This window comes from Eublepharis macularius, chromosome 5, assembly GCF_028583425.1.
Source record: "Eublepharis macularius isolate TG4126 chromosome 5, MPM_Emac_v1.0, whole genome shotgun sequence".
NCBI lineage: Eukaryota > Metazoa > Chordata > Lepidosauria > Squamata > Eublepharidae > Eublepharis > Eublepharis macularius.
This window is the reverse complement of record NC_072794.1, coordinates 26,932,300-26,958,745: the sequence shown is the minus strand read 5'-3', so window position 1 is coordinate 26,958,745 and position 26,446 is coordinate 26,932,300. Positions and strand designations below refer to the sequence as shown.

At 44.5% G+C, this 26,446-nt stretch overlaps 1 protein-coding gene across 1 annotated transcript; it reads right to left on the bottom strand.

The window, feature by feature from the left end:
* Positions 1-11,940: 11,940 nt before the first annotated feature.
* On the bottom strand, positions 11,941-24,751 carry TOR3A (torsin family 3 member A). The gene is made up of 6 exons (XM_054981912.1): positions 24,192-24,751; positions 21,713-21,814; positions 18,253-18,518; positions 17,095-17,270; positions 14,904-15,028; positions 11,941-13,251 (listed from the first exon to the last, which is right to left on the bottom strand). The coding sequence occupies exons 1-6, from the start codon at positions 24,529-24,531 to the stop codon at positions 13,001-13,003; spliced, it is 1,260 nt and encodes a 419-aa protein (XP_054837887.1). The 5' UTR covers positions 24,532-24,751; the 3' UTR covers positions 11,941-13,000.
* Between the last annotated feature and the right edge of the window lie 1,695 nt (positions 24,752-26,446).

Sequence of the window (26,446 nt, the reverse complement as noted above, 5' to 3'; positions counted from 1 at the left end):
TTTTGCTGCTGTAATAAGAGTTGCAAAAAGCCAGCTAATGTATGAAACACATGCTGTTTTGTTCTCCTCACATTGTTTACCCCCTACACTTCTGTCCTTCCTTTTACTGGTAGCTGAGTGATGCTTGGCAAACTTGCCACTGGATTTCACTCCCCACCCCCCAAAACTGGCTATTATCACCGTTTGGGTAGTCTAGCATTGGGTATCTAACCTGGCAATCACTTGAGTAGTTTGGGGCTGTAGCACAAACTTACCAGCATGTGTCTGAAGGCTGTTTTAAAATGTGTATCTGTGTTTAAATTTTGGTACAATATTGGCTCCTACTTCTTCGATAAACCTTGAGGGGCCACCCTGGTTTAAAGGCATTGCAGAATGCTGCTGCTGCTGTTCTCTACATTCCTTTTTTTAAAAAATGTAGCTGACTATTCCAGCTATTTTTTTGAGGGAACCGGAAAAATATAGCTGTACCAGTCCTGAGGTCATTTGTTTCCCTCTGCTGCTCACAAACAGGCTCCCAAGAGTTACCTCGTCTGTGATAGTTCTTACCAGTCATATTAAAAACAATGATGGTTTTTGCCCTGTTTTAAATTGCTTGTTTTTCAGGAAGTGCTCTGAAGATGCATTATTGGGTAAAGTAATCTAACTATATGGATAGGATAACTCAATCTCTAACAGGGGCTAAAGGAAGAATGGACTGTTACTCCCCCTTCTCACACTTTCAGTTCAGTCAAGAGTCTAGCAAGTTTGGGGCCCAGTTCAGACCAGAACAACAGTGGTCCTCCCAAGGTGGCAAAATGGGAACTGCCCTCTGTTTTCTCCATGCAGATCATGTTACCTGGGATAGGTGCTTCTCATGGATACCTGATTTGCAGTCTTCTCCCCCACCCCACCCCCAAACTTGAGAACTGCCACCCACGTGAAGCACCTTTGTCTTTTTTGGGGAGAGGTGAGGGGCATGCAAATGTACATGATGGAAAGACTGTTGTCTGTTGTGTGAAATGAATTATCCTGTTGTCTGTCAAGCATTTTTCAAACAAATGAAAGGACACAGGAGCTCATTGTCATCTGATACGGTGTGCAAAAAATCCCATTCCCTAAACTATAATTCTGTCATGTCCTGAAGTCACTTGTACTAAAAGATGAAGAGAATTTTGATTTGTCCCAGCAATATGTAATATATGTACATGTACACTACTTGAGATGTAGGAAGGGAATTCCTGCTCACAGAAATCCACTAAATGAACACAAATCTCATCTTTGTTCCTTGTTTTTCCCCAGGATACCTACTGCGGGTTTAGGGGGAGGTCTATGTACTCTAGTGGCTGTATACTAACTCCAGATTTAAAACAGGCACAATCCATACACATTTCTCAGTAAATTTCAGTTTTTTTACTAGCAGCATTGTCAGGAAACAATTTTCAGGGTCTGATTTGCTGTGCACCTTAAACTTTAAAAATTGGTAATTTTAAGTTTTAAAATATGGGGACTTTAAAATGTTATGGCCGTGCTGTTTTATTAATATATATGTAGGTGAGAGCGAGAGAGAGAGCCCTCTGAGGTGTTAGAAGGATTTAAATGTGCTTTGTCAAGAGATTTGAGCCTTTCATTTTTATAAAAAGCAGCCTTTTCCCTAGTGTTTGTTGAAGAACCAAAATGAAATGAGCTGAATGGGGAAAGGGACTATGGAAAAATTAAGGGGGACCAGACTGTTAAGTGAACAAAAAGAGGCCAGTGGAGGTTAAGAGCCTGGCTGCATGTGAAAATTAGCCCATTTGCGATTTGAGATGGGTAGGGAAAGTAAAAGTGGACAATAGGAAAATGCACAGGAAAGATGGAGCCAGTGGTTCTCTTTCTCCCTCTGTTTATCTGTGCTTTGTTTAATTTACATGAGACTTTAGGAGTGGGAGGAGCAGGGGAAATTCAGTGTCGAACAATTAAGGGCACTAGTAATCAAACTTTAAAGCAGGACCCTTTTCTAACCTTTCTGTGCAGGAATTACACAGTGGTTAACAAAAGAACCAGTTTTTACACTGTCTTTCCATGTCCAGTGTTTATAATTATGTAGCATTACTGAACGACAGGCTGTATTTCACAGCCATTTTGCAAACAAGAAGCAAATCCAAATTTGCCCACAAGCCTCCTCGAGCCTCCTCTCAAAGCTGTTCTTCTTTAGCCTCCCAACCTACCCGCAAGAGAGACCCAACCCACTGCTTGAGAACCATTGATATAGATGAAATTGTGTTCATCAGTGGTCCCCAGCCAGCCTGTTTCCAGAGGAGAAGTTGAGACTGTAAGCTGGTGATGCCTGCCTTAACATCTTGTGTCTTTTCATATGCTGGGTGCACGATACCTAACCAGGCTCTTAAATGATATCTTTAAATATGTTGGGTTTCACATACTTGTGCACATCAAACTGAGGACAGCACAAGCATAACATTTTAAACAGAGTAGATTTCTATTCTGTCTGCCATTTAATCTGCAAGTGCAGCCTAGACTTTTTGAAGATGTAAACACTGACTGTTTTGATTCCTGCACGTGTCCTTATGAGCCAAGAACCATTCAATAGAAGGCAGAAGTGTTGCTCCCAGACTACTTAATGCTTCCTGTTTGTAAGGATGTCTGCACCTTTAGTGGAACATTGTGGGTAAAGCAGAGAGAGGGTCACACAGCCATCATCTCAGCATTTGTTTTTGTGTGTCATCCTTTGCCTACATAAATTACATACCTCATGCAATGGGTGGTTACAAAGGATGCGCGTGTCGGCTTGCATTTAAACCCTTCAATCTTCAGTACTTAGACTGAGAAAAGTTTCCATGTTTACTGCTATTGCTGTCTTCCAGCTTTCCGGAGAGGTTCTATGGCAAACCTAGAAGGGGGAGAGGGGGCGGAATCCATTTTTTGAGTTTCTAACCCATTCATAAAAAGCATATCTGTACCTTTTTGTCATGCATCCTTTTTGAATTTTCAGCCATGTCCAATCTCATTTCCAAGTTGTCTGCTGTTCAACCATGGGGTTCCCCCCTTCCCTGAGGTTATATTTCTACCATCAGGCAGAGAATGTAGTGCGTGCGGAATCTGTGATTTGCCTACAAACAAGAGCACAGAGCTTCAAGCCTTGCCTTACATGTGTGTTAAGTTTGTAAATCTTTCTTGATGCCAGCTTTTATACTTGGGTTGGTTGCTCCTTTGTCAGTTGCTGTGCTCGCTGCTCTACTTGGCCGTATATATATATATATATCAGGTTGGCCCTATCTAGTGAGTTGTGAATCCTGGATAATCCATTTCAGGGCAATTCGGTAGTAGCAAAAGATGCGACTTAACCTCTGGTTTTCTCTTGCCTCTTTTCTCCCCCCAGGAGCCTGCTATGTCACTTGTACTCCCCCCCCACCTCCAATCTTGATTTGCTTTGGTTGTGGGTTCTCAATTAATTTCAGTTGCTCAATAATTCAAATGCTGAGGAGCTGTGGGAGCATGTGGAAAAATGCAACATGTACCAGAATAGGCTTATAAAATAACTGTAGCCCACTTCACAGCCTACTTTGACCAATTGAGGGATCTTTCCTGTTGTATTCTGGGCTTGCTGGAAATAACACGCAAGTGTCTTGAGCATATGAATTGTTCACATACTGAAGGACTCCTGAATGGAGTATACGTATTGGTAATTGTAGGTAGCATTCATTCATTTTTTTTAGTCACTGTTCATGATTTACTGTGGCTCAAGGCCCTTGAATAGAATTGGAAAGGGTGATATTTGTCTTAGTACCCATTTTCAAGTAGTACCTTGCACAATTTGTACCCCATTTTAAAAATGGCACTTTTAATGACACTAATTGAGGGAAGGAGGCTGCTGCCTTTATGCCTGCTCCATTTGTATTTTTGAAATTGTGGCACTGATCCTTCGGAATTGACCACGATCCTTAATTCATACTCCTCTGAAACAATACTATGGGAAGAACATGTAACTGGTCTGAGGGGGACAATATGTTGAGTCCACAGGAAGCTTCAGCTGAATGGAGAATTTTTGATTTTTTTGAGCCTGTGGACTGTAGAAGGAGCATCATCTCGTTTCTTCTGTACTATGGATTGGAGTTTGCAGGAATACTTTCCCCCACTACTACTGGTTTCACAGCAAGGTTGTGCTAGATAATGTACATGTTCTCTAAGGTTTCCATGTGTGATGGCATGCTACGATGTATGCACTCTGCCTGTGGACTATTTTGTGAGTTTTGAGGTTTCTGAAACCTGTCTGTCTGTAGTAGATCATCAAACCATTAAGCTTTGAAGGCATTCCAACAGGCAATCTTAGTTTCTAATCGTGTGGGGAAGGGGGGGGGGGAGTTGCTTGGAAAGCAGTGGGATTTATGCAACCTTTGAAGTAGGTTGAACAGTCTTTGTTCCCATATTGAAAATTCCTATATAGGGTGCTTGCCAAATCCTACCTGACCATATGGCCTTAATTATTCCGGCAACCCATACAGAGAGAGAAGCTGCTTCCAGTTCATGAAGCAGTTGCTGGGGCCATCTCATACCTGTGGCGAAATCTAGTGGTAAAGTTTCTCAACTGTAACACTGCTGCAGGATGCATGTGCGGGTTCTATGTTTGAATGCTGCGCCATCTTAAAAACTCTACATGTGTGCATTTTAGAGAAGTTGGCTCCACATAATCTTTCCACTGACATGCTGCCCACCTTTGGCAGAGGGCTTTCAAATGTACAGTGCGCACATGCACACGCGCGTGCACACACACAGCCGCACACCCAGAGCCACAAATCCCACAGCATCAATAGTGCAGTTCAGTGCTTTACCACTGTGCAGTTACTATAAACAGGCCTTAAGTTGTAGTTGGATATGTGACCAAATCCATTCCAGCTGTTCCATCTTGGAGCATGGAGTCTGTGAATGAGAACTGGCTGTTACCTGTCCAAGCTCCTTAGCAAGGCATATGCCCATGATTCAAATAGAGGCTTAGAAAAGCCCCCTAATGACTGAACACAGAACATGCTTGGTGACCATCTATCCAAGGCTGTATACAGTTAGCTCTGAAAACCCAGCTTAATGCCCATGGAATGAAAACGTGCACTCCATTTCGGAAGGTTAATGTTGGAAATGCCTAATTTCACTGCAGCTGCCTCGGGTGCAAAAGTGTTCAGTAGAAGGGGTGGGTTTGGGGGGAGGGGGCAGGGGAAAGTGGTTAAGGTTTCTAAACAAACCCAGTACTCTTAGTTGAATAGTTGAAGTCACTGAAGAGAATTTGATGGAATCGAAAACACACTGATCACAAAAAAATACCCTCACTACCAGTGTTGTCAATTGGAGGTTTTTTTTGTTTTTTTTATTTGTTGTTGTAATATATTTGAGGTTTTTTTTCTAATTTAAATTCTCACTATTGCCTGACTGTGAACTGCAAACAGTGTTAACTTGATGTAAATAAGGGCTCCATTGTGTGGGCTCTTCTGCCTGTCGTTCCACAAAAGGGTTTTTTTTTTTGCCAATTTGCATTTTGTTTTAAATAAAAGTTGCAATATTTTATTGGCAAATAAACTTGGAGACATGATTCTTTTTGTTGTTGCTGTGTTTCTGCCTCTCTTTGGAACTAATGTTTAATAACTCTTAAGGGTAAAGTTTAGACCTATTCCTCCCAAAAATGTGATTCATACCACCAAGAGGTGTTAATGGGGGGCCTGGTTTGGTAGAAACGTCAGCTGATTCCACACACGTTGGATAATGCACTTCCAGTCCTCTTTATAGATCATTTGGAACAGATTTTTTTGTATGTGAAACAAAAAATCCACCTCAAACGATAGATAAAGTGCATTGAAAGTGCATTATCCAACGTGTGCGGAATCAGCCGTTGTCAAGGCATTTATTTTAGCTGTATAAACACTTGCTTTTCTCCCCAGCACAGACTCCAAACAGCTTACATCTTTGTTCTTCCCTCCACCATTTTATTGTCACATCAGCAACCCCTGTGAGGGGTACGTTCAGGCTGAGAGCGCAACGGACCCACAGTCACCAGCAAGCTTCCAGATCCTAGTCCAACACTCTTAACTAGTGTACCATGCTATATCTTGGGGGGGGGGCGATCAGAGAGGACAGCTAATGAATAACTGATGGCGATGCACAGGTGTCATATCTAGGTTGCAGAGGAAGTAACTTCTTAGCATATTGCAGAACTTCATGGTTGAGTTTTGAGTGCCGCAGTGTTCAAGGCAGTTGAGGTGCGTGTTCCTTGCCAATCTACCATCAAGGGGGATATCTTGCATGTAGAAATCAACGGCTTCGTCAGTGTAGACAGAACTTTGATCTTGCCCATTGTCAACTTGAATACAGCCCTTGCCAGACTGTTCCCATCGGCTGCCCTTTAAGACAGCCCAGAAAGTGCATTTGGTTCAGAGTGCAGCAGCCTGAGGGACTAACCAAGAATATTGCACCCATTTAAAAGTGGTTTCAGTGGCTGCCAGGTTGTTTTTTTTTTAGTCTTAGGTGCTGCTTATCACCTTCAAAGCTTAGTACTCGCGTATCTAAAAGATTTTTTTCTTCCTTATGTTCTCCACCAGCTGTCATTCTTGGGCTGCTCCATGTTAGCTCTTCCCTTGCTTCCTTTGGTAGAAAAAGCCTGCCTGGCTTTTCCCACCATATGGAAAAGTCTCCTTGAGTAGGTTTGGGGAGGGATGCTACCTAGAACTTTTAAAGAGGTAACTGTGAGGCTGTTTGGTTTTCCAAGGCTTTTAATGGGTATAGACTGCAGGCATTCTTAGGGTGGGAAGAGGCTTATTTGGGTTTTATTTGTTAAGCCTCGAGTCATAGCAGGAGGTAGTGAATAAATGCTTTAATGCCTAGCTGAGATGCACCCAAGTGCTGAATGTTCATGTATGAGCCTTCAAAGGTACAAGAATGACAAAAGTGCCAGGAGGCTACTCTGGGGTAGACTCTTGTGCCGTGGTAGTGGCTGAGGGACTGCGTGACATCCCTGGAAAGTTACCAATTCAAATTGTGCCTCTGCCATGAACTCCCTAGCTAAGCCTTGCTATTTCTTAGCTGCAGCCTTCCCTCCCAGCAATAATGCGGCCACCCTGTAAGTATGACACAGTGCAGTAGGAGACCCAGGCTGAAATCTCCACTCTGCCATAGAAGCTTGCTGGGAGACCATGAGCAGGTAATCTCTCTGTCCATCTAGCCTTGTCCCTTTAGGAGGCCACGTGTTTCAGTTGGGTCTTCAACCTTGAAACTATGCCAGAGGCCTGCAAGGCCGGTGGCTGGGCAGCCAGTTACCCTTTCCTGTTGTAGTATTGCATGATTACGTTGGAAGGTATTTTTGACCTGCCGGCCAGAGAGCAAATGATTACGCTGCACGTTCTGTTCTATTCTTTCCCCCTCCATTGTGAGCACGTTAGCCTTGGTCACGTATGCTGTATCATTTGGCAGGCAAAACTAGACAGCAAATACAGCCTTGTTAGTATCTTCTCTGGCCAGCAGTCAGCAAGCAATAATAAGCAAATAGGACTTTTGCCATCCATATTACAATTTGGGGCTGTGGCATATGCTTCCCTGTCCAGCTATTCTAAGCTGCCTCAGGGTACAAACCATCTTCCAGCTTGTGTGGAGATGGTTGCAAAGCTGTAACTGCATATTCATATACTTCACCGGATGTAGGTGGTCAGGTAAGTTGTCATTGGCACTAGGTAGCATGTGTAACACACACCCAACTAGATGGCTTATATAGAGATTGCATGTTAATTTTTTTTGCCCTCATAGAATCATAGGGTGGAAGGGACCTCCAGGGACATCTAGTCCAAATTCTGCAGGAAATTCACAACTATCTGCCCCCACACCCCCAGTGACCCCTGCTCCATGCCCAGAAGATGGCAAAACAATGTCAGGATCCCTAGCCAAATAGGCTTGGGGGAAATTGCTTCCTGACCCCAAAGTGGCGATCAGCATTACCCTGGGCATGTAAGAACTAAGCACTGATGTATCTCTTCCTGCCCTTCCTCATGATCTGCCTAGGTTCACAGAATCAGCATTGCTGTCAGAATGCCATCTAGCCTCTGCTTAAAAACCTCCGAAGAAGGAGAACCCACCACTTCCCGAGGAAGCCTGTTCCACTGAGGGACCACTCTAACTGTGAGGAAGTTCTTCCTAATGTTCAGTCGAAAACTTTTGATTTAATTTCAACCCATTGGTTCTGGTCTGACCTTCTGTGGCAACAGAAAACAACTCTACACTATCCTCTGTTTGGAAGCCTTCAAGTACTTGAAGATGGTTATCGTCTCCTCTCCAGGCTAAACATACTGAGCTTCTTGAACTTTTCCTCATAGGAATTGGTCTCTAGACCCCTCACCATCTTTGTTGCCCTCCTTTGGACATTTTCCAGCTTGTCTATATCCTCTTTAAATTGTGGTGCCCAAAACTGAATACAACACTTTAGGTTAGGTCTAACCAGAGCAGAGTAGAGCAATACCTTCACATGATCTGGACACTACGCTTCTGTTGATACAGCCCAAAATCGCATTTGCCTTTTTAGCTACCAAGTCACACTGCTGATGGTCTACCAAGACCCCTAGATCCCTTTCACACATATTATTGCCAAGACAAGTCTCCCCCGTCCTATAATTATGCATTTGATTTTTCCTACCTAAATGCAGAGCTTTGCGTTTCTCTCTCTCGACATTCATTTTATTTGTTTTAGCCCAGTTTTCCAGCCTGTCAAGATCATCCTGTATCCTTACTCTGTCTTCAACCATATTTGCTACTCCCAATTTAGTATCATCTGCTAATTTAATAAGCATTCCCTTTATTCCTCCCTCCAAATCATTTATAAAAATGTTGAACAGAACAGGTTCCAGAACCGATCCCTGAAGCACTCCACTTGTCACTCTTCTCTAAGAGGATAAGGATCCATTAACAAGCACTCTTTGGGTGCAATCTGTCAATCAGTTAAGAGATCCACCTAACAGTAATGTGATCCAAACCACATTTTACCAACTTGTCAACAAGGATATTAAGTGGCACCTTATCAAAAGTCTTACTGAAATCGAGATAAACTATGTCTACAGCATTCCCCTGATCCAGCAAGGCAGTAACTTTCTCAAAAAAGAGAGGTTAGTCTGACATTACTTGTTCTTGAGAAACCCATGGTAGCTCTTAGTAACAGCCATCTTTTCTAAATGCTCAAGCACTGGCTGATGATTTGTTCTAAAACTTTTCCAGGTACAGACGTCAAGCTGTCGGGTTAGTAGTTACCCAGACCCTCCTTTTCCCCCTTCTTGAAGATGGGGACAACATTTGCCCGCCTCGAATCTTCTGGAACCTTGCCTGTTCTCCAAGAATTCTCAAAAATAATGGACAAAAGCTCCAATTATATCTGCGAGTTCTTTTAGTACCCTTGGATGTAATTCACCTGGCTCTGAGGACTTGGTTTCATTTAAAGACACAAGTTACTTATGTACTACCTCAATGCCAGTCTTAGGCTATAACTCCCTTTCCCCATCATGTGTTCTGTTATTGCCATGTTGAGCACCATTTCCCTTGCAGGAGAAGACTGAAGTAGGAATTGAGCAGTTCTGCCCTCTCTTCATCACGTGTTACAATTTTACTTTCCTGTCCCTGCAATGAGCCTACCAAGTCCTTGCTCTTTTTCTTATTTTGAACATAAGAACCCTTTTTTGGTGTTTTTAGCATCTCTTGTTAGCCTAAGCTCAGACTGAGCTTTAGCTATTCTAACACTCTCCTCACAAGCGCTAGTTATTTGTTTATATTCATCTTTGGTTATAAAGACCTCCTTCCATTTCCTAAATAAGTCTTTTTTATTTCTCAACTCTTTATGGAGTTTATGGAGCCACCTTGGCTTCTTTAGGCTCCTCCCATTTTTCCTTCTCATAGGAATCGCTTGTGATTGTGCCTTCAATATTTCGCCTTTAAGAGACTCCCACCCCTCTTGAACTCCCGTCTCCTTAAGTATTTCTGACAATGGGATTCTACCCAGCATAACTTTGTTAAAATTTCCTGAAGTCTAACCTGTATGCCTGACTACATACAGCTTTTCCCTTCCCCAAGACTGTAAATTCCAAAATTACATGGTCACTAGTACTACCCAGGGTGCCCGCTATTTTCACCTCGTCAACCAGTTCTTCCCTGTTGGTGAAAGCCAAGTCCAAGATAGCAGATCCCCTTGTTTCTCCTCTCCACTTTCTGAAAAATGAAGTTGTCAGCAAGACCAGTCAAGAATTTATTTAACCTTTCATGTTTCGCAAAGTTAGACTTCCAATAGGTATCTGGATAACCGAAAACTCCCATGACCACTGTGTCCCGTCTCTTTGAGAACTTTGTAATTTATTCTAGGAGTTTCTCATCCAAGTCCTCTGCCTGGCTTGGTGGTCTATAACAGACACCCACCATAATATCACTATTATTTCTTACTCCTTTTATTTTTACCCAGAGACTCTCAACTGAACTTACATGCTCAGATACTTGTATTTCCTCTCAAGTATATACCTCTGTAGTATGTGAAGGGGGTTCTTGGGAACAAAAGACCCCCGTTGTAGACATGTTTACCATAGGAGATGATCCACCTTCCCTAGCAGTTACTGAAAATAGGGGGCCTTATTTTGATAATTTTAGAGATTCTGTACAGGGGGAGAGCGGGGTTCTGTCTAGTACATTTTTAAAAACCCATCCTTTCTCCAATGACCTGAAGATGGTGATCATGGCTTACCTTTCCCCATCGGCACCTAGGCCTGTTCAAGGGACATGCCTATTTACTTCACTTAGAAAACTGGTATGCTGTCTCTTCCAGAGAACCTGTTTGAAGCAGCTGGCGAAATATAACATAATCCAAACAAAACCATGAAAGTGAACAATTAAAAAATCCAAATGGAGCGTTAAAACTGTCTAAAACACTTGCTACTAAATAATTCTCATAGCAAAAGCAAACTATAAAAACACTAAATAACCCTGTAATTAAATGCCGGGGTTGGGCCTGGCTCATAGAAGAGAGTAAGGGAGGGGCATTGCACAGATGAGTTGCCACCCCTGGAAAAAGCAGTCTCTGGCCAACACCTGCACAGAGAGCAGGGCTGGGAGGCGTATTGCAACTAGCAAGCTGGATAGTATGCAAAGAGACGATCTAAGTAGCTTGGCCCCAAATCATTTAAGTTCTTAAAGGTAAGACCCAGTACTGTGAATTAGGCCTGGAAAGAGACAGGCAGCCAGTGTAGATCTTTTAGCACCTGGGTGATACGATCCCTGTGTCCTACTTTTGAAAGTAGCCTGGCTGCCTCCAGTCCTACTAGATCCCTGCAAGGAAGTTTGGAAGATCTTGCTAGGAGCAGCTCATTACTGCTGTGCTTGTTTTCTTCCCTGCTTGCAGGTGCTTAAGCCTGTCCAGGATGTGTTTTCTCTGAATGTTGCTAGTGTTGTCCTGGAAATTTTGGGCAGCTGCTTTGGGTTTCTTTGGGGAGAAAAGCAGAGTAGAAATGCCGTAAGTCTGTAGAGGGTCTGCATGTCTATAGCCCTGCCCAGATCAATTGTCACACGCAAAGTTGTGTAGCCACTTGCTTGATTCTGTGCTGTGAGCAGGGCCAGCTTAAAATGTTCTAAAACCCTAAGGCCAAGCTATCTCAACGTTAAGATGCTCTATAGTATTACCAAAAAGGAGGAGGTTAGAGGGGTGTTGTATTTAGAGGTTCTGCATAATCTGAGGCCTTAGTCTATTGCTTATTTAGCTTCTGCATGAGTGTAGGCCTTCTGCTAACAGCTGATGGCTTGACAGATGCACGCAGAGTGCAGCTGTATTGCCTCTTCAGTCTGTCTAGACTGGGACAAGTAATCATTCACAGATGCAAAGTTTAGCCACGTTTCCAGTTTCAACAGAAATCGGTGACTGCCAAATTTCTGTTTACAAAGATGCAGGTGTGAAATAACGGCAGACACCGGTTCATGTAAACAGAGTTTGCTTTATTGTAGTAATTGTATGCTTATTGCTCAACATTCATGGCCAAGCACAGTGCTGGGTTGGAAATGCATCGTTGTACCAGGGCATGCAATTTTGACTTTGGACACCAATTGCTTGTACGTATTGTGACCACATTAGCATGGCACTCCAATTTTAAATCCACTGTCTGTGTGAGTTCCTTATGGCATTTATGTACGCTGGAAAGGACAGTGGGAGAGGGCATGGCTCAGTGGTAGAGCAGATGCTCTACCATGTTCAGTCTCTGGCATCTCCAGAGAAAAGCATTATGGAGTAGGTGATACCTGAGACCCTGGAGAGCTGCCACCAGTCATAGTAGACAATACTGACCTTGATAGATCAATCATCTGACGGCATAAGGCGGCGGCAGCAGCATGTGCTCATATAAGCAAATCGCCACAACTTCCCTGGACTTGATTGCAAAACACCTCCCCCACAAAGCCCTAACATCAGATTAAGAAAGTGAATCCTATTTTAAAAAATGAGTATCAAGTCATCAAAAGGGAACAGGCCACCTTAGTCTTAGCTGATGGCCACCATACAATGCCTGTGGCATTGCTAGCAAATATTCTAGTCCCACCTAGTTTCTGAAACAGCAGACAGGAAACTATTTCAGTCTTCGGATAAAGTCATCCAAAAAACGACGACGTTCTAGCCAAATCTTGTTCCTCTTAAGAGTTTTTCCTTCAAGACCAACCTGCACCCCTTGTGCAGCAATTGAGAAGGGATGGCCCACCGTAACAAGTCTGTGATCTTTCAATGACGTACCTGTCCCCGTTTCTTTAATAGCGCCGTTTATGTAGATTCCAGCTACGTGGTTGTCTATTTGTTGAAAACCACTTTTTTCCCTGATGAAAGTTCATCAGTAGCATCTTGTAACAGACAGCCACTCGAATTGGTTTCTTCCAGCCTGGCAGGCCCCCATCATTGGGGGATCTAATATCCAGACACAGCGCAATGCATGTTAGCTACCCGTTGTGCAAGAAGAAGTGGAACTGGTTGCACTGCAGCAGTCAAACCCAGACATTATCAGGGCAGGAAGTAGTTTATGCGCTGGGAGACCGATTTGCAACCTTGAGCGGAGAAGAGCTTCTCCTCTTTGGGGACAAACACCATCATCCCTGCAACCTCGTCCAGTGCCTCTTCAGTGACCTGAAGGCCTCGGGCCAGGAAGGCATCCCGAGCACACAGCTTCACATGGCGAAACTCCAGGGGTAGGAAAGGTACCAGGAAGTCAATGAGGTTCTCTTCCAGAAGGCTGTTGTGGGCAGAACCCTCATCTGAAAATAGCACAAAGTACACGTGATAGAGGCTATCTATATTTTACTCCTTTCCAAAGAATCCAAATTTGATGTTCTAATGCTATTTTTCCATACTTCATTTATTTATTTAATGCAATTTATATTCCACCCTCCCCACATCAGCAGGCTCAGGGCGGATTACAATCAGTATAGTAATTTAAAATACAGGTAACTTTAAAACCAATAAAACCACAAATATTTAAAACACACAGCAGCAGACTTCTCCAATAACCACCACCCAACCATCTCCAAAGTATTTAACAGGCTGGATGGGGGGGCATGTTTTCCTCTAGTCAGCTAGTGGGGAGGCCCAACCAGCGTCAACCATACACCTGGCGGAACAGCTCCATCTTGCAGGTCTGGCGGAAGGATAACAAATCCAGCCAGGCCCTAGTCTCTTTAGACAGAGCGTTCCACCAGGTTGGAGCCAGGACTGAAAAGGTCCTGGTCGATGCTAGGCGGGCCTCCCTGGGGCCAGGGACCATTAACAGCTGTTTGTCGCTGGATCGAAGCGTCCTCTGGGGCTCATATAGGGAGAGGCGGTCCCACAGATACACCGGTCCCAGTCCGCATAGGGCTTTATAGGTTAATACCAAAACCTTGAATCTGATCCGGTCCTCCACTGGATGTACTTTGACAGCCCCAAATAACAGTGGGCTCTGGGGGAAGTCTATGGTGTTGCAGTTTTTGCTTCTCACAGACTTCAATCAAAAGCTTCAGAAAAGATGGTTGGTGGCATTTGGTTGCTGTTGCTTTCCTGAGTTGGAAAGTTGCCATTTTTACAGCACTCTTAATCTATGAGCTACATTCTAGAGCCATGTCAGCAAAAGACATGGATCCTCTGCCCCAAGTGGCTTACAAGTCTATATTTCGACAGTAAGAAATATTGGGGAGGGAAATGGGAAGGAAAGGAGAAGTAAAGCTATGGCAAATAAGAGATGAATGTGATCAAATAGGCTTACATATTTGGAGCTGCTTTATATGTTGGCTGTGGCAGGGCTTTTTTTCTGGGCAAAGAGGTGGTGGAACTCAGTGGTGGAACTCAGGACCACACAATGATGTCACTTTGGGTCAGCTGGAACAAGGAGGGTTTTTTTTAAAGTTTAAATTGCCCTCGGCGAAAATGGTCACATGGCTGGTGGTCCCGCCCCCTGATCTCCAGACAGAGGGGAGTTTAGATTGCCCTCTGCACCAGCACAGAGGCCAATCTAAACTCCCCTCTGTCTGGCGATCAGGGGGCGGGGCCACCAGCCATGTGATCATTTTTAAGAGGTGCCGGAACTCCATTCCACCGCGTTCCAGCTGAAAAAAAGCCCTGGGCTGTGGTAACAAGTGCCTCATGTCCTCTGTGCTACTGGCCAGTTCACATCTTATGTGGCAACAGAGCCGTGTTTGCCTGACAGGGAACCCCAGCCACTCCTGGCATGCTGTCAAGCATAATGTGCATATATTTAAAGTGGCATGTGTGAAGCAGGAATTTAATACATACGCTTCACATGAGCACCTTCAACCAGAGCCACAATGCTGTGTGTGTGTGACTTCTTTTCTCTTGGCAAAGTGAGAAGCAGCCTTCTGCTCTCCAAAAGCCAGGACTGCGACAGAGCCTGACGAAATCCTGCAGACCACCTCACCTGTTGAGTCCAGAAGCTCCGTCCTCAGGTAGCGTTCCAAGTACTCCAGGGTGATTTCCTCTCGGGCATGACCAGACCGCCAAAAGTCTAAGGCCACTTCGTTGATGATGTTGCCACCCGTGTTACTGAAAACCAGAGGTTAAAGAGTAAATTTATTTCTTACTTGTTTTTTAAAAAAAATTATGCTGCCTCTCCAGGATTGAACTACCGCTGGACAAAAGAAACTACATCAAATCAAAATAGAATGGGGGAGAGAGGGCCCAGTGGCACCTTAACAAGCAACTTCTCTTGGTTTCCTCACCAAACAATAAAAGAAGACCAAATGCCCAGACTGAGGGCTGAGCACTGAAGCAAGGTCCTCATTACCTGCCAACCTGAAGGCATAACAGAGGAGAAGAGTAGGAGCCTGGTGCCTATGAAAATATCACCCATCTTTCTGCTCACAATGCCCTGTTCCCCATCCCATGCCATGAGCAATATTGCCTTGCCAACTGCTTTCCCCTCTCTACCTCTCATCCTAAGTGCAAGAGGCACACCCTATGCTAAGATTTCAGTCGGGCACCTGACCGCTCTAGGAAGCAAGAGAGGGGCAGGAGAAAAGAAACAGTCTACTAAATAAATAAACAAAGCTACCTAGTTACAAAGGTGGTACAGCAACTTTGTAAAGCAAATGAGTGTTACTATCCACCCTTTACCACTGGGTGTACTGAGGGCTTCCCTAAAGCCACTTTAGTCATCTACTCCTGGCATTCTCCTTTTAACACACCACATTGCCATTCCAATTCCAACAGGTTGTGAACTGGGTTCAGGAAAATGAACTGCCATCACTGTGGAAGAACAAGTGAAGGGGTATCAGGTTTCCACCAGGCAAGGGGAGAAGGAAGGCTCCTGAGGCTTGAGCAAAAAATATTTGGGCAACCCTGCTCTGCACTCTGGTGAAGGTGTGGATCAAGGTTTGGTACATATTGATATGTCCTAGCTCTGTGTCTGCTGAAAGGCTGTTGGTAAGACTTGGCCCTGCTCCAATTCCATTCAAAAAGCAGAAAAAGAGCAAGAGACTTGGCAGGGATCCTGCCAATATCAAAGGTTGAGGTGCTGGGACAAGGGTGTGTGCGCGTGTGTAAGGAAACCAAGCAAGCCAAACCAGGAAATTGTTCTATTCTGTTTTTCCGGAATGTGAAATCCAACACAAAACTATGGGAATTTGCTTGTCTTCCCGTATTTCCCAAAATACAAAGGAAGCAAGAGAGATTCCAGAAGAACAAAAATGCTTATACAACACAATTTACTCAAAATTCACCAACCCAACCCCTTCGTCTATTATAAAAATTACATGTATGGGAACTCTGGGTTCGATCCCATGGATCTGTTACACTAACAGGGATGCCTTCCCTTGTAATGAGTGTCTTACCCTGCGGAAACAGGCTCTTGTGGCAGGAAGTCACCTTATGTCAGGAGAAGTCTCTTGCACTAGTGGAATGGATCCACAAGGTCCAATCCATTAAATAGTCAGACTTTCACAATTCACATGAGTTTGGATTCTATACTGAATCTCTGCTGCTGATTTCTGTCAGCTCCTCTTCTTTTATAGGCTGATTCCGCACATGTTGGATAATGCACTTTCAATGCACTTTATCAATCGTTTGAGGTGGATTTTTTGTTCCACACACAAAAATCCGTTCCAAATTATCTATAAAGAGGATTGGAAGTGCATTATCCAACGTGTGCGGAATCACTCATAGCTGCAAATGATCCCAGAAATGCTACCCCTGGGGGACAAGGTACCTCTCGAAACAGTCTAAGTGAGAAGCTGCAAGTATGAAGCAGAAGGGGAAAACTACCAAAAAATCTCCCTTCTAATTAGCAGAAATTTTCCACATGCTCTAACCCATTGTGTCATTATTTTCTTAAAACTGCCGCTGCTATTTAATATCTTCTTTTATGGTAATATTATTAACCATTACAAGATAAAAGATTTATACACAATAAGGATTTGCCTGGAAATCCGTATGTCCATAAGTATATTTGTATGTTGCTGGTATATGTAATTTTATTACTTAGCAAGTTTGTTTGTTTTTTACTTTAATAGATGTTATAATTGTCTCTTGATTTCAGTCAAGAAGCTGCTGCTCCTAGAGCTGTCAGACATCTAACCCCTTCTATGACCTTATCCTTTGACAAAAAAATTTACCTCAGGAACAAAAAGATGGACCGCCGATAATCCACTGTATCAACACTGTCGTAGTGATCCATGTAGGGTTTGATGGCATCAAGGAGGCCATCATGAAGTTTCTCCACCTCATCAAAGATGAACAGCGACTGATGACATAACTGCACTGTCTCGCTGATCTGCTTTGCTAGTTGGGCCTGAGCAGACAGATGGGAATGGTGAGAGTCACAAAGCAGGAAGCAATAGACAGAAAGACCCGATCTATATATTTAATTCTGAACAAAGCCTTGGAGCGCAGATCAAAAAAACTGTGCATTGGGCCAGGCACAGCAAGAGAAGTTTCTGCAAACATGAGATGCCCAGATTTGTATAAATATCCTGAAACATTAAAAAAAAAATATTGGGATTTCCAAAAACCCAAAACAGAAAAGTGATGTGCTACTCAAACAGAAAACGGCAAATGAGATCTGATGAGTGTTGCGAGATCTCAATGGCATTCTGGTCAAAGTTGACCAGTCCTGACACTTTCTCTTCCAAGCCTCCTCTACCACCGCAGGCCAGGTTATCGTGTGTGTGTGTGCGCCTGTCTGTCTGTCTGCTTAAGCTTGGAGTAAAAAGTGTGTTCCCACATGGTGGGGAAAGAAGAAAGCTTGGAGAAGAAAGTTTGTCCAGCATGCTTTCTGCTCCCAGCCCAGATCCCCCTTCCAATCAGGCCAAATTTATTTATTTACATCATTTATCCTTTGCCTTTTTTACTTACTCAATGCGTATTACACAGTGCGAGTTAGTACAATCAATTTCAAGGACATTTCAATAAACATTGTTCATAGTGGAGCCACAAGGACCAGCAGAGGAAGGGAGAATAGAACATCCTTTCTCCCATGAGTGCGGGCAGGTCTCCTACTTGTTGAGTACTATTTTTAAAGTGGGTATTAATCTAACATTTAAAGCTTGCTCTATGCCAAGAGACCAGACAGGATAACAGCATTGCAGATTTTTAAAAAATATGCATGAGGAAGTGAAGGTGGTTATATTGTATTAGAGGGGGGAAGGCTAAGGCTCTACTATCGTTCTAAGATACAACTGCAAAATGTTAAGAAGCTTCTCTCTCAACATGGGTCCCCCTCTAGCTTTCCTGGCATCCCTGTTGATTTGTTTCTGACAAAGGCAACATTTTACCTTGTACAAGTCTACGTATTTTGGATGGGGGAAGTGGAAGAGCGAGATGAAGACTTTGACGCATTCACTCTTGAGGCCATCTTGGTAAAGGTGTTCTGCTATTATCCGGGCCACAAAGTTCTTGCCAGTACCAGACCAGCCATGGAAGGAAAGGGCCAGTGCCTTTTCTGGCTGGGGGGTCTCCAAGAAGCCTTGAACTGCTTTCAGAACAACATCTTTTGCCAAGTGTTGTCCATGAAGCCGCCTGTTAAGATCCTGCTCCAGTCCTGCCCAAAAGAGGAAGAGAAATGCAGCACACGTCAATCTGGAGTGGAGAGAGGACACATGCAGCGAAGAAAGGCCATCATTGTTAAAACATTCACAAAAATCAGGGCTGCGTGAATGATGCCAAAACGAAGGGAGGAAGCCCTAAAGTATGGTATTGGCTGTTGCCCTTCCCCTGACCTTCCTAAAAATCTAATTTTTAAATGCAAGTTTCTAGTCCTTATGGAGAAGAAGCTATGTTTTATTGATGTAGGTAATGCCAGATGAAATAATAGATATCAGAAGAAGGGCTGAATATGATATCCTGGGGGAGGGGTCACACTACTATTTCAATTTAAATATTTATGCTCTGCTTTTCTCCCGGGGCGGGGGGGGGGGGCAAAGCAGCTTACAACAGAGAAGAAACCACAACATAAACAAACCAGTAAGCAGACAAACAAGTCAAAATTACATCTTGGGCTGGGCCTAGACTTGTTGGCTGGTTTGTCCAAAGGTACAGGCTGCAAGCCATGGGCACAGGGCAAGCTTCTTGCCTCTCCCAGTGACAGAAGCAGAATAAATTGAGCAAAATCACAAATGTAGGCTGCATGTTAAATGTACATAATTCATACAAGCTGCAGAACCCAGCTTGTATTGTTGCAGATGTGTGTGTGTGTGTGTGCGCGCGCGCATACGCATGCACAGAACATGCAGATACAGTTTTGTCTAATGTTACTTTTCTTTACTGGAGGACTTGGCACACACAAAAGGGATTTGTGCCCAGCTGTAATAAATGTGCTAGCCCTTGATGGGATTTGAGCCCTGAGAATCTCTACTTTCTTGTTGGCTCAATTCAAGTTAGCTAAGTTGAAAGCAATGGAATAAATTACCTGCAACTAACTTGCACCACTGATTCTGACAGATCTTAGTTACAATAAACTTTAGCTATATTCTTCATGGTCATGGGAGAAACCTCATTATGGGAACTATCCTAAGCAGGTTTACATAGCTATTTTATTAAATGGGGCTTACTCCCATGGAACCGTTCTTAGGGCTGCAGCCTGACTACCTAGGACAGCATCATATGGGGGAGGAAGGCCCGGATTGGGTCAGTGCTGGGTGGGGGAAGCGTCCCCCACCCGGCACTGACACGATCCCGGTCGTTTTGGCCTCGATTGGGGCCGAAACAACCAGACCGGGGCCAAAATGGCTTGGATCGGGTTGGTGCCGGGAGAGGGAAGCTTCCCCCACCTGGCATGGACACAGTCTCAGCCGTTTCTGCCCCAATCCTTGCCAAAATGGGCCCAAAATGGCCATTTTTGGCCCAGACTGGGGCCAAAGGGACCTGGACCAGGTCAGGGCCGAGCAGGGGAGGGTTCCCCTGCTCGGCTCCGACCAGATTTGGTCCTTTTCAGCCCCAATCCTGGCCCAAATGGCCCAAAACGGCCACTTTTGGCCATTTGGGCCATTTTCTGCCGGGATTGGGGCCAGAACTGCTGAGATCTGGTCAGTAAGCAAGAGAATGCAGCCTTCGCTGTACTGAGCGAAGGCTGCATAACAATACCTGCGTATTAGCATCGCTCAAAATTTTCTGGAAAGCCCTATAGCATCGGGAAATACCTTACTTGTTGGACATTTTAATTGCGGCGACTGCCGGGTGTGCCAACGGACTATGAAGTCTAATGAACGACTACGCTTGGGACTTCCTCCGCTTAATAGATTTACGAATTGCAACACCCATAATGTGGTATATTTGATTCAGTGTCCGTGTTCCATGCTGTATATTGGCAAAACTAATAGGTCCATAAAACTGTGTATATTGGAACATCTCTCACGTTTGAGAAATAAAATGATGGAAGCTCCCATGGTTGCCCATTATTTAGAAAGGGGACAGGGAATTGGACCTCAAATACACGATCCTTTATGTTTCGATGCAACGTTTTCCTGATGCTATTAATGCTGACTTACTCAGAAGGGAGACCTTCTGGATTTACAAATTGAATACTGTAATACCAAATGGTTTAAACATCGCCTCTGACTTCTCATGTTTCCTGTAATGATTGCATCCCAGGTCAATTTCCCTTTAAGGGTTACTCCCTCTTGTGATTGCCAGCTGTAATGGATTGTAAATTGTAACTGAGTACATACTGACTGCTTGTAACTGTATTGTTATGCAGCCTTCGCTCGGTACAGCATCTGTCGTTATGTAATTGATGATCTAATTGCAAGTGAGTAATTATGAGTCTTGTGCAATGGTTACATTGTTGTGAATGGATGTGTATGTTGTGATATTGTGAAGTTTAATTGTTTGTATTTTGCACAAGGTCAAAAGTGGATGAAGGGAACGTGAGTGTATATACCATCTTTGAAAAAGGGATTCCAGAGACGGGACTCTTCACTGGTTTTTCCATCAAGATGGATATTGTTTTCTGCGTGCTTCATGACCTATAGTGCTTCCGTGGCCATTTATCTTGATTTATTGGATGAAATTTCCCTGCTTACAGATTCATAACTGGAAGTTATATGGCTGTGGACGACTAATCAGTCCTTATACGAGCACTTAGCACTTTATGGGTCTTGCAACAAAGACTGTATAAATATATTGAAATATGAACGGTTATTGAATAAGTATACTGTATGAACTGCACAAGTACTGGCAATTTGTTTACTGCAATAATTATATTAATGTTTACATAAGATTGTGTTGAAGTGGTTGTTGTTAGGTGGTCTTGAATTCTCTTGCTTGCTAACTTTTGTCAGGACTCTCCTGTTTCTGTTATCCTTGGGATCTGGTCAGTGCCAGGTAGGGGAACCCTCCCCTACCCAGCACTGATCTGTTCCAGGCTGTTTCAGCCGTGATCTGGGCCCAAACGGGGCCCAAACGGCCATTTTTGGCCATTTGGGGCCCTTTTCAGCTGGGATCAGGACCAAAACTGCCAGGATTGGATCGGTGCCTGGTAGGGGACCCCTTCCCTGCCCCACACCAACCCAATCCAGGCCATTTTGAGCCATTTTGGGCCTGTTTTGGCCTGGATTGGGGGCAAAAAGGCCCTGATCGGGCCACTGCCAGGTGGGGGAACACTCCCCCATCTGACAGCAGCTGAATCTTGGCCATTTTGGCCTGATCAAGGGGTGTGGCATATGTTAATGAGTTATGCTAATGAGTTCCTGCAGTTCTTTTTCTACGAAATGACCCCTGCCAGAGAGTATCCTTTACCTGTGATGTTGTTGGTCACCCTGCAGTCTCCTGTCACACAACATTTGCCAAAGCTGCAGTACCAGCTGGAGAGGATCTCACTCACCATGGGCATATGCCACCCTAGAAAAAAAATCAATGTTGAAAAAGACAGATGCAAGCCATCCTTTCACTCATGAATCAAGACTGGTCCCACATCTTCCTCTCTCCCTCACCCTCGTAAATCTTGCAAAACTGGTATTTATTTCAGATGCAGGACAGACAAAAAAAATAGACTCAGGAAAAGGAATGTTTCGTTACTCAATGAGTGATTAAAATGTGGAATTCAATGCCAATGGATATAGTGATAGCCATGAACTTGAAGACCTCTGAAGGGCACTTTAAACAGATTAATGGAGAACAGGTCTACTGGCGGCTACTTGCCATCGTGAGTTAAGTGAATCTCTGAAATCCAGTGCTCTGAGGCAGCAACGAGAGAAGCCTGGCACCTCTCTGCCCTGTTGCTGCCCCCCCCCCATAGTAACTGGTTTGCCACTGCGTAAAACAGGATACTGGACTAGAAGGATCACTGGTCTAATCCTATGGGGCTCTTCTTATGGTCTTATTTATTTTTATATCCCAACGTTTCCCCCCCCCGCCATCTTAGGATGCAAGGAGGGTAACAATGATGAAAAAAATACAAAATAATTTAATAAACAAATATTAAAAATGAAACGGAAACCCCTTACTCTCCTCCCAAGTAGGGTCAGGCTGCCCCCAAGCTCTGCTCAGAAGAGCCATGTGGCCCAAGCAATCAAGAGTTCTTATGGCTATTCTAGCTGTTGCCTTTTCCCTCTGTGTGATCTAGAGAGCAGAGAGGCTTGTTTCCTCGTGGCTGCAGTCCTATGCACATTTCTGTGGGCGTAAAACCCATTTAGCTCAATGGGATTTACTTCTACATAGGACTGTGGTGCTTTTGAATCTTCTGGTATTACTCTGAACTACCTGGTATTTTTAATAGCCAATGCAACACTGAGATAAAGGGATATCCCTCTAATTCATCTACTGAAAAACTTCCGCCGACTCTTTTCTTTATACACTTTCTTTCTGTCTAACCAATTTTCTCCCACCTAAGCAATTATTGCAATTACATGGGGCATAAAAAGTAGCTTAGTTTATGCATGCAACAGAAGGAAGACTATACCGCTTTGTACTGAAGATGTGATGGAACCATAGTTTGAATGCTCCTTGAGTTAAAAAAAAAAACCTTGCAAGCAGATATCCAGAACATGAAGGGTAGGGCCAAGCTAGACCAGTTCTACCTCCTAAGCTAGCTTTCTAGTTGCAGAAAGGTGTGGCTTTTCACATGAAGGAGCACTGAAAAGTGATATTCTCCACCTGAAGTATCACAATCCTGTGTACCACTTCAAGAGTCTATCACTACATTCTACCGCATAACACAGTGACATCATAAACAAAGCTACTTCTTTCTAATCCCATTCATTTCGATGGACTTGTAACTCTGGGATGGCGCTGTAAGAATGAAGATGAAGCTAGCTTATGGGTGGCATGGGAAAGGCAAGGTAAATTGAAGTTAGGACAGGACTGGAGTTGACCCTCGTTTATAAAATTTCTCATTCTTTCATAAAAAACAGCACTCAAGGGGTCTTCCAAACCATCAGTTGCAACTGTAACTAAACAAGCATCATGGTTAAGCCCTATAATAAATGAGGTCAGTTGTTCTTCTAAAGTTTAAAGTGTGGGTTCACTGCACTCTAAAGTTCAATGGGGTTGCAGTTTGTAACGCCTAGGTCCATTTCTGCAGGTCTGTTCTCGTTCGATTCGTCATCAGCTTTCTATTGAAATACCCAATGTGGTGTATAAAAGGCATGGGGAAAGTACCGCGCAAAACATGCTGCACAGTAGGAGTCAACATTGTAAAACTGTTCTAAATAACTGCACTCTCCAAGCTGTGTGCCTCATGAAGTGAGCTCTGACTCACAAAATCTTATGCTAGGAGAAATGTTGGTTAGTGCTACTGGCCTCCTGTTTTATTCTGCTGCAACAGACTGGCCATTCTGAACCAAAACAAAAGAGGAAGAAGGCATGCGTAACATATAGCCTCTAACTACGGATTGGGCCTGGTCTAAACCAGCAGGTCAGCAGAGCTCAGGGCACTAGAATGGACCACACAGGGGTGCTGGACAGGGCTAAATTGTTGTTTGCAAACCATATTAGCATCCAAAAGTGAGACTCTCCCCACTCACTCACTGAAGAGGTACAGCCCATTCCACCATTTCAGAATTAAAGCCACTGGTTCTCCGGCAGGTGTACACCAGGCCTTAGTGATCGGTTAGACCACAAAGAGTCAACCAGTCTCTCTCATATTCCCTAGTAGGCTCATTCAAATGCTGTAAAGCAGCCTGAATCTCCTCCTTGCTCCTTCTCTCTAAAAGGATAATGTGTGCATAAGCAGTCACGTGAAAAGGAGAGGCAAAAAAAAAAGACCCGCTCTTCTTACCTTGCTTTCCCAGGTCGGTCTTGCCCTTGCCTTCCTCTTCCTCTATCGCCACCACGCCCTCTTCTTCATCGCCCTCCTCCTCTTCCTCCTCCGACCCGTCACACTCCTCTTGCCACAACCGGCAGGCCAGGAGCCGCCAGTACCGCCTGGAAAGGGCGCTCACCGTGCCCAGGTGCTTCTGCAACCCCTCGAAGCGACGGTTCCCCAGCAGAGCTGAGCCGGCAGCGCCTCCTCCGCGCTCCCAAGGCCTCGCCTGCCCGGCGGCTGCCTGGGCGCCCAGCCAGAGCAAACAGAGGCAGCAGCACAGCCAAACCACGGCAGCCCGCCGCCAACACACCATGGCCCACGGAGCCTTCCCCGTCGCAGGAGAGCGCGAACAAACAAGGAAGCACTTGCAAGCGCGGCGACAACGGAGCTCTCCGCTTCGCGATGGCCCGTCGGCTCGGTGAGCTCATTTCCCAGCCGTCTCTGCCGGGGACCGCCTCCTGTGCCGCCTGTTTCCCCGCGAGGGGCGGAGAGGCGGCGCCTAGGGCCGGGCGCCCAATTGCAACACGATCATTGCGTATTGGGAACGCGTGGCCTCAAAAAGAAAACGGGTCAGGCGGCACCGTCTTGACTGACAGGGGCTAGTCTGGTTTACGGAATACTGAAGCTCCCAAACCAAGCCGGATGTTGGCGCTTCCTACGCAGGCAGGAGGTTCCGGGAATCCAGCGGGATTGGCAGGTGCTTCCTGGAAGTCTCCCTTAATTACAACTGATTTCCAGATTACAGAGATCAGTTCCCCTGGAGAAAATGGTTGATATGGAGGGTGGACTTTATGCCAGATCTCAGCAAAGATAATTTTCCTCTTCCAGCCGTCTCCCCGAGCCAACTAAAATACCTTTCCCAGCCAATTGCTTTTTCGTGAAAGATCAGAAAGGAGTTGTTACTTACTGAAGTTCTCTAAAACTAAATCATGCGAATGTCCTTTAGCCAATATGGCTCCTCAAGTTTCTCCCTTATCCGCTTTTATTCTGATGATAGGGGAAATTCTTTGGAGTCAAGATTGCCTCAGAAATTGTGTCGTCGGAAAAAGATTCCTTGCCTTCCCCTTCGTTCCATGGTTAGTGTGGGTGAAGTGAATTAAGATTACTGCGATACAGACCACAAAACCACAGAGACTGATTTTGCAAAAGAGAATTTTACTTTTACTTAGTGCATAAAAGCTATTGATTACAAATGAGAAGATGCTGAACGTGGGATTTCTAGTTACAGCAAATAAACTAAGGAAGAAACTGCGATCCTAAGAACAGTTACTCCAGCCTAAGCTCATTGAAGTCAACGGACTTACACTGGAGTAACTCTGTTTAGGTTTGCATTGAAAAGTATGGAATGCATAATCCTTCCCCCAGTCTTAAACTGAGCCCTGCTGATGGAAATGAGCTAATCACCATAATACGGAGCTCCATAATTTTTTTCCTTTTAATATGTAAGGCAGAGGCTAATTTCTACCTCCTGCTCAAAATCTAACTTCTTGTATCCCCTTTCAAATAATGTGTTTAATAAAGGCATACCGTCCCCTTTTATCCTCACTCGAACTGTTCCCTTTCAACTGCTGGAATTTTTCAGGGGAGTCAAGTAGTTCTGCAAGAAGTTTAGACTGTTTTTCAATAGGGATGTGACATTTGTGAATGTAACATTCAATGTCCCATTTCTGGCAGACCCCTTGTGTCTCACTGAAGGTGACAATCTGCACATCAGTACATCCCCCCCCCCCTTAATAGCTGTGTTTCTAGCTGGTGGAGTGGTTTGATTAGATCTGGGAGATCCAGGTTCAAAATCCTACTAAGATTTAATATGACTCAAGAGTGCCACCTAGAGCATCTGGATTCTTAGACCCCCTGAGGCTTATATAAAAATAATGCTTTATACTCCATTCCACATTGGGGCTACCTGGCTAATGTAATCCTTTTTTTGACAAAGGCAACCTGTTAGGGCCAGGTACCCTTTTGCCATGTTAGTGCAGAGCTAGTTGCCCCATCAACTCCAGCAGAATCTGCTCATTGGAGTGCTGCTGCATGTGACAGTGCTGTGAGTGGCAGGGGGAAGCATTGCTTGTCCACCGGCTGGACTGTGTCGCCAGCTGCCAATGGCACTCCCCCACTGCACAGATCAGGTGGACAGAGCAAAAAACCCCTTCATGATTGGGCTTGCCATACTCCAACAGATGCACCTACCTCAACAGGAGCCCTTCCTGGGGGAGGGGGGGTTACAC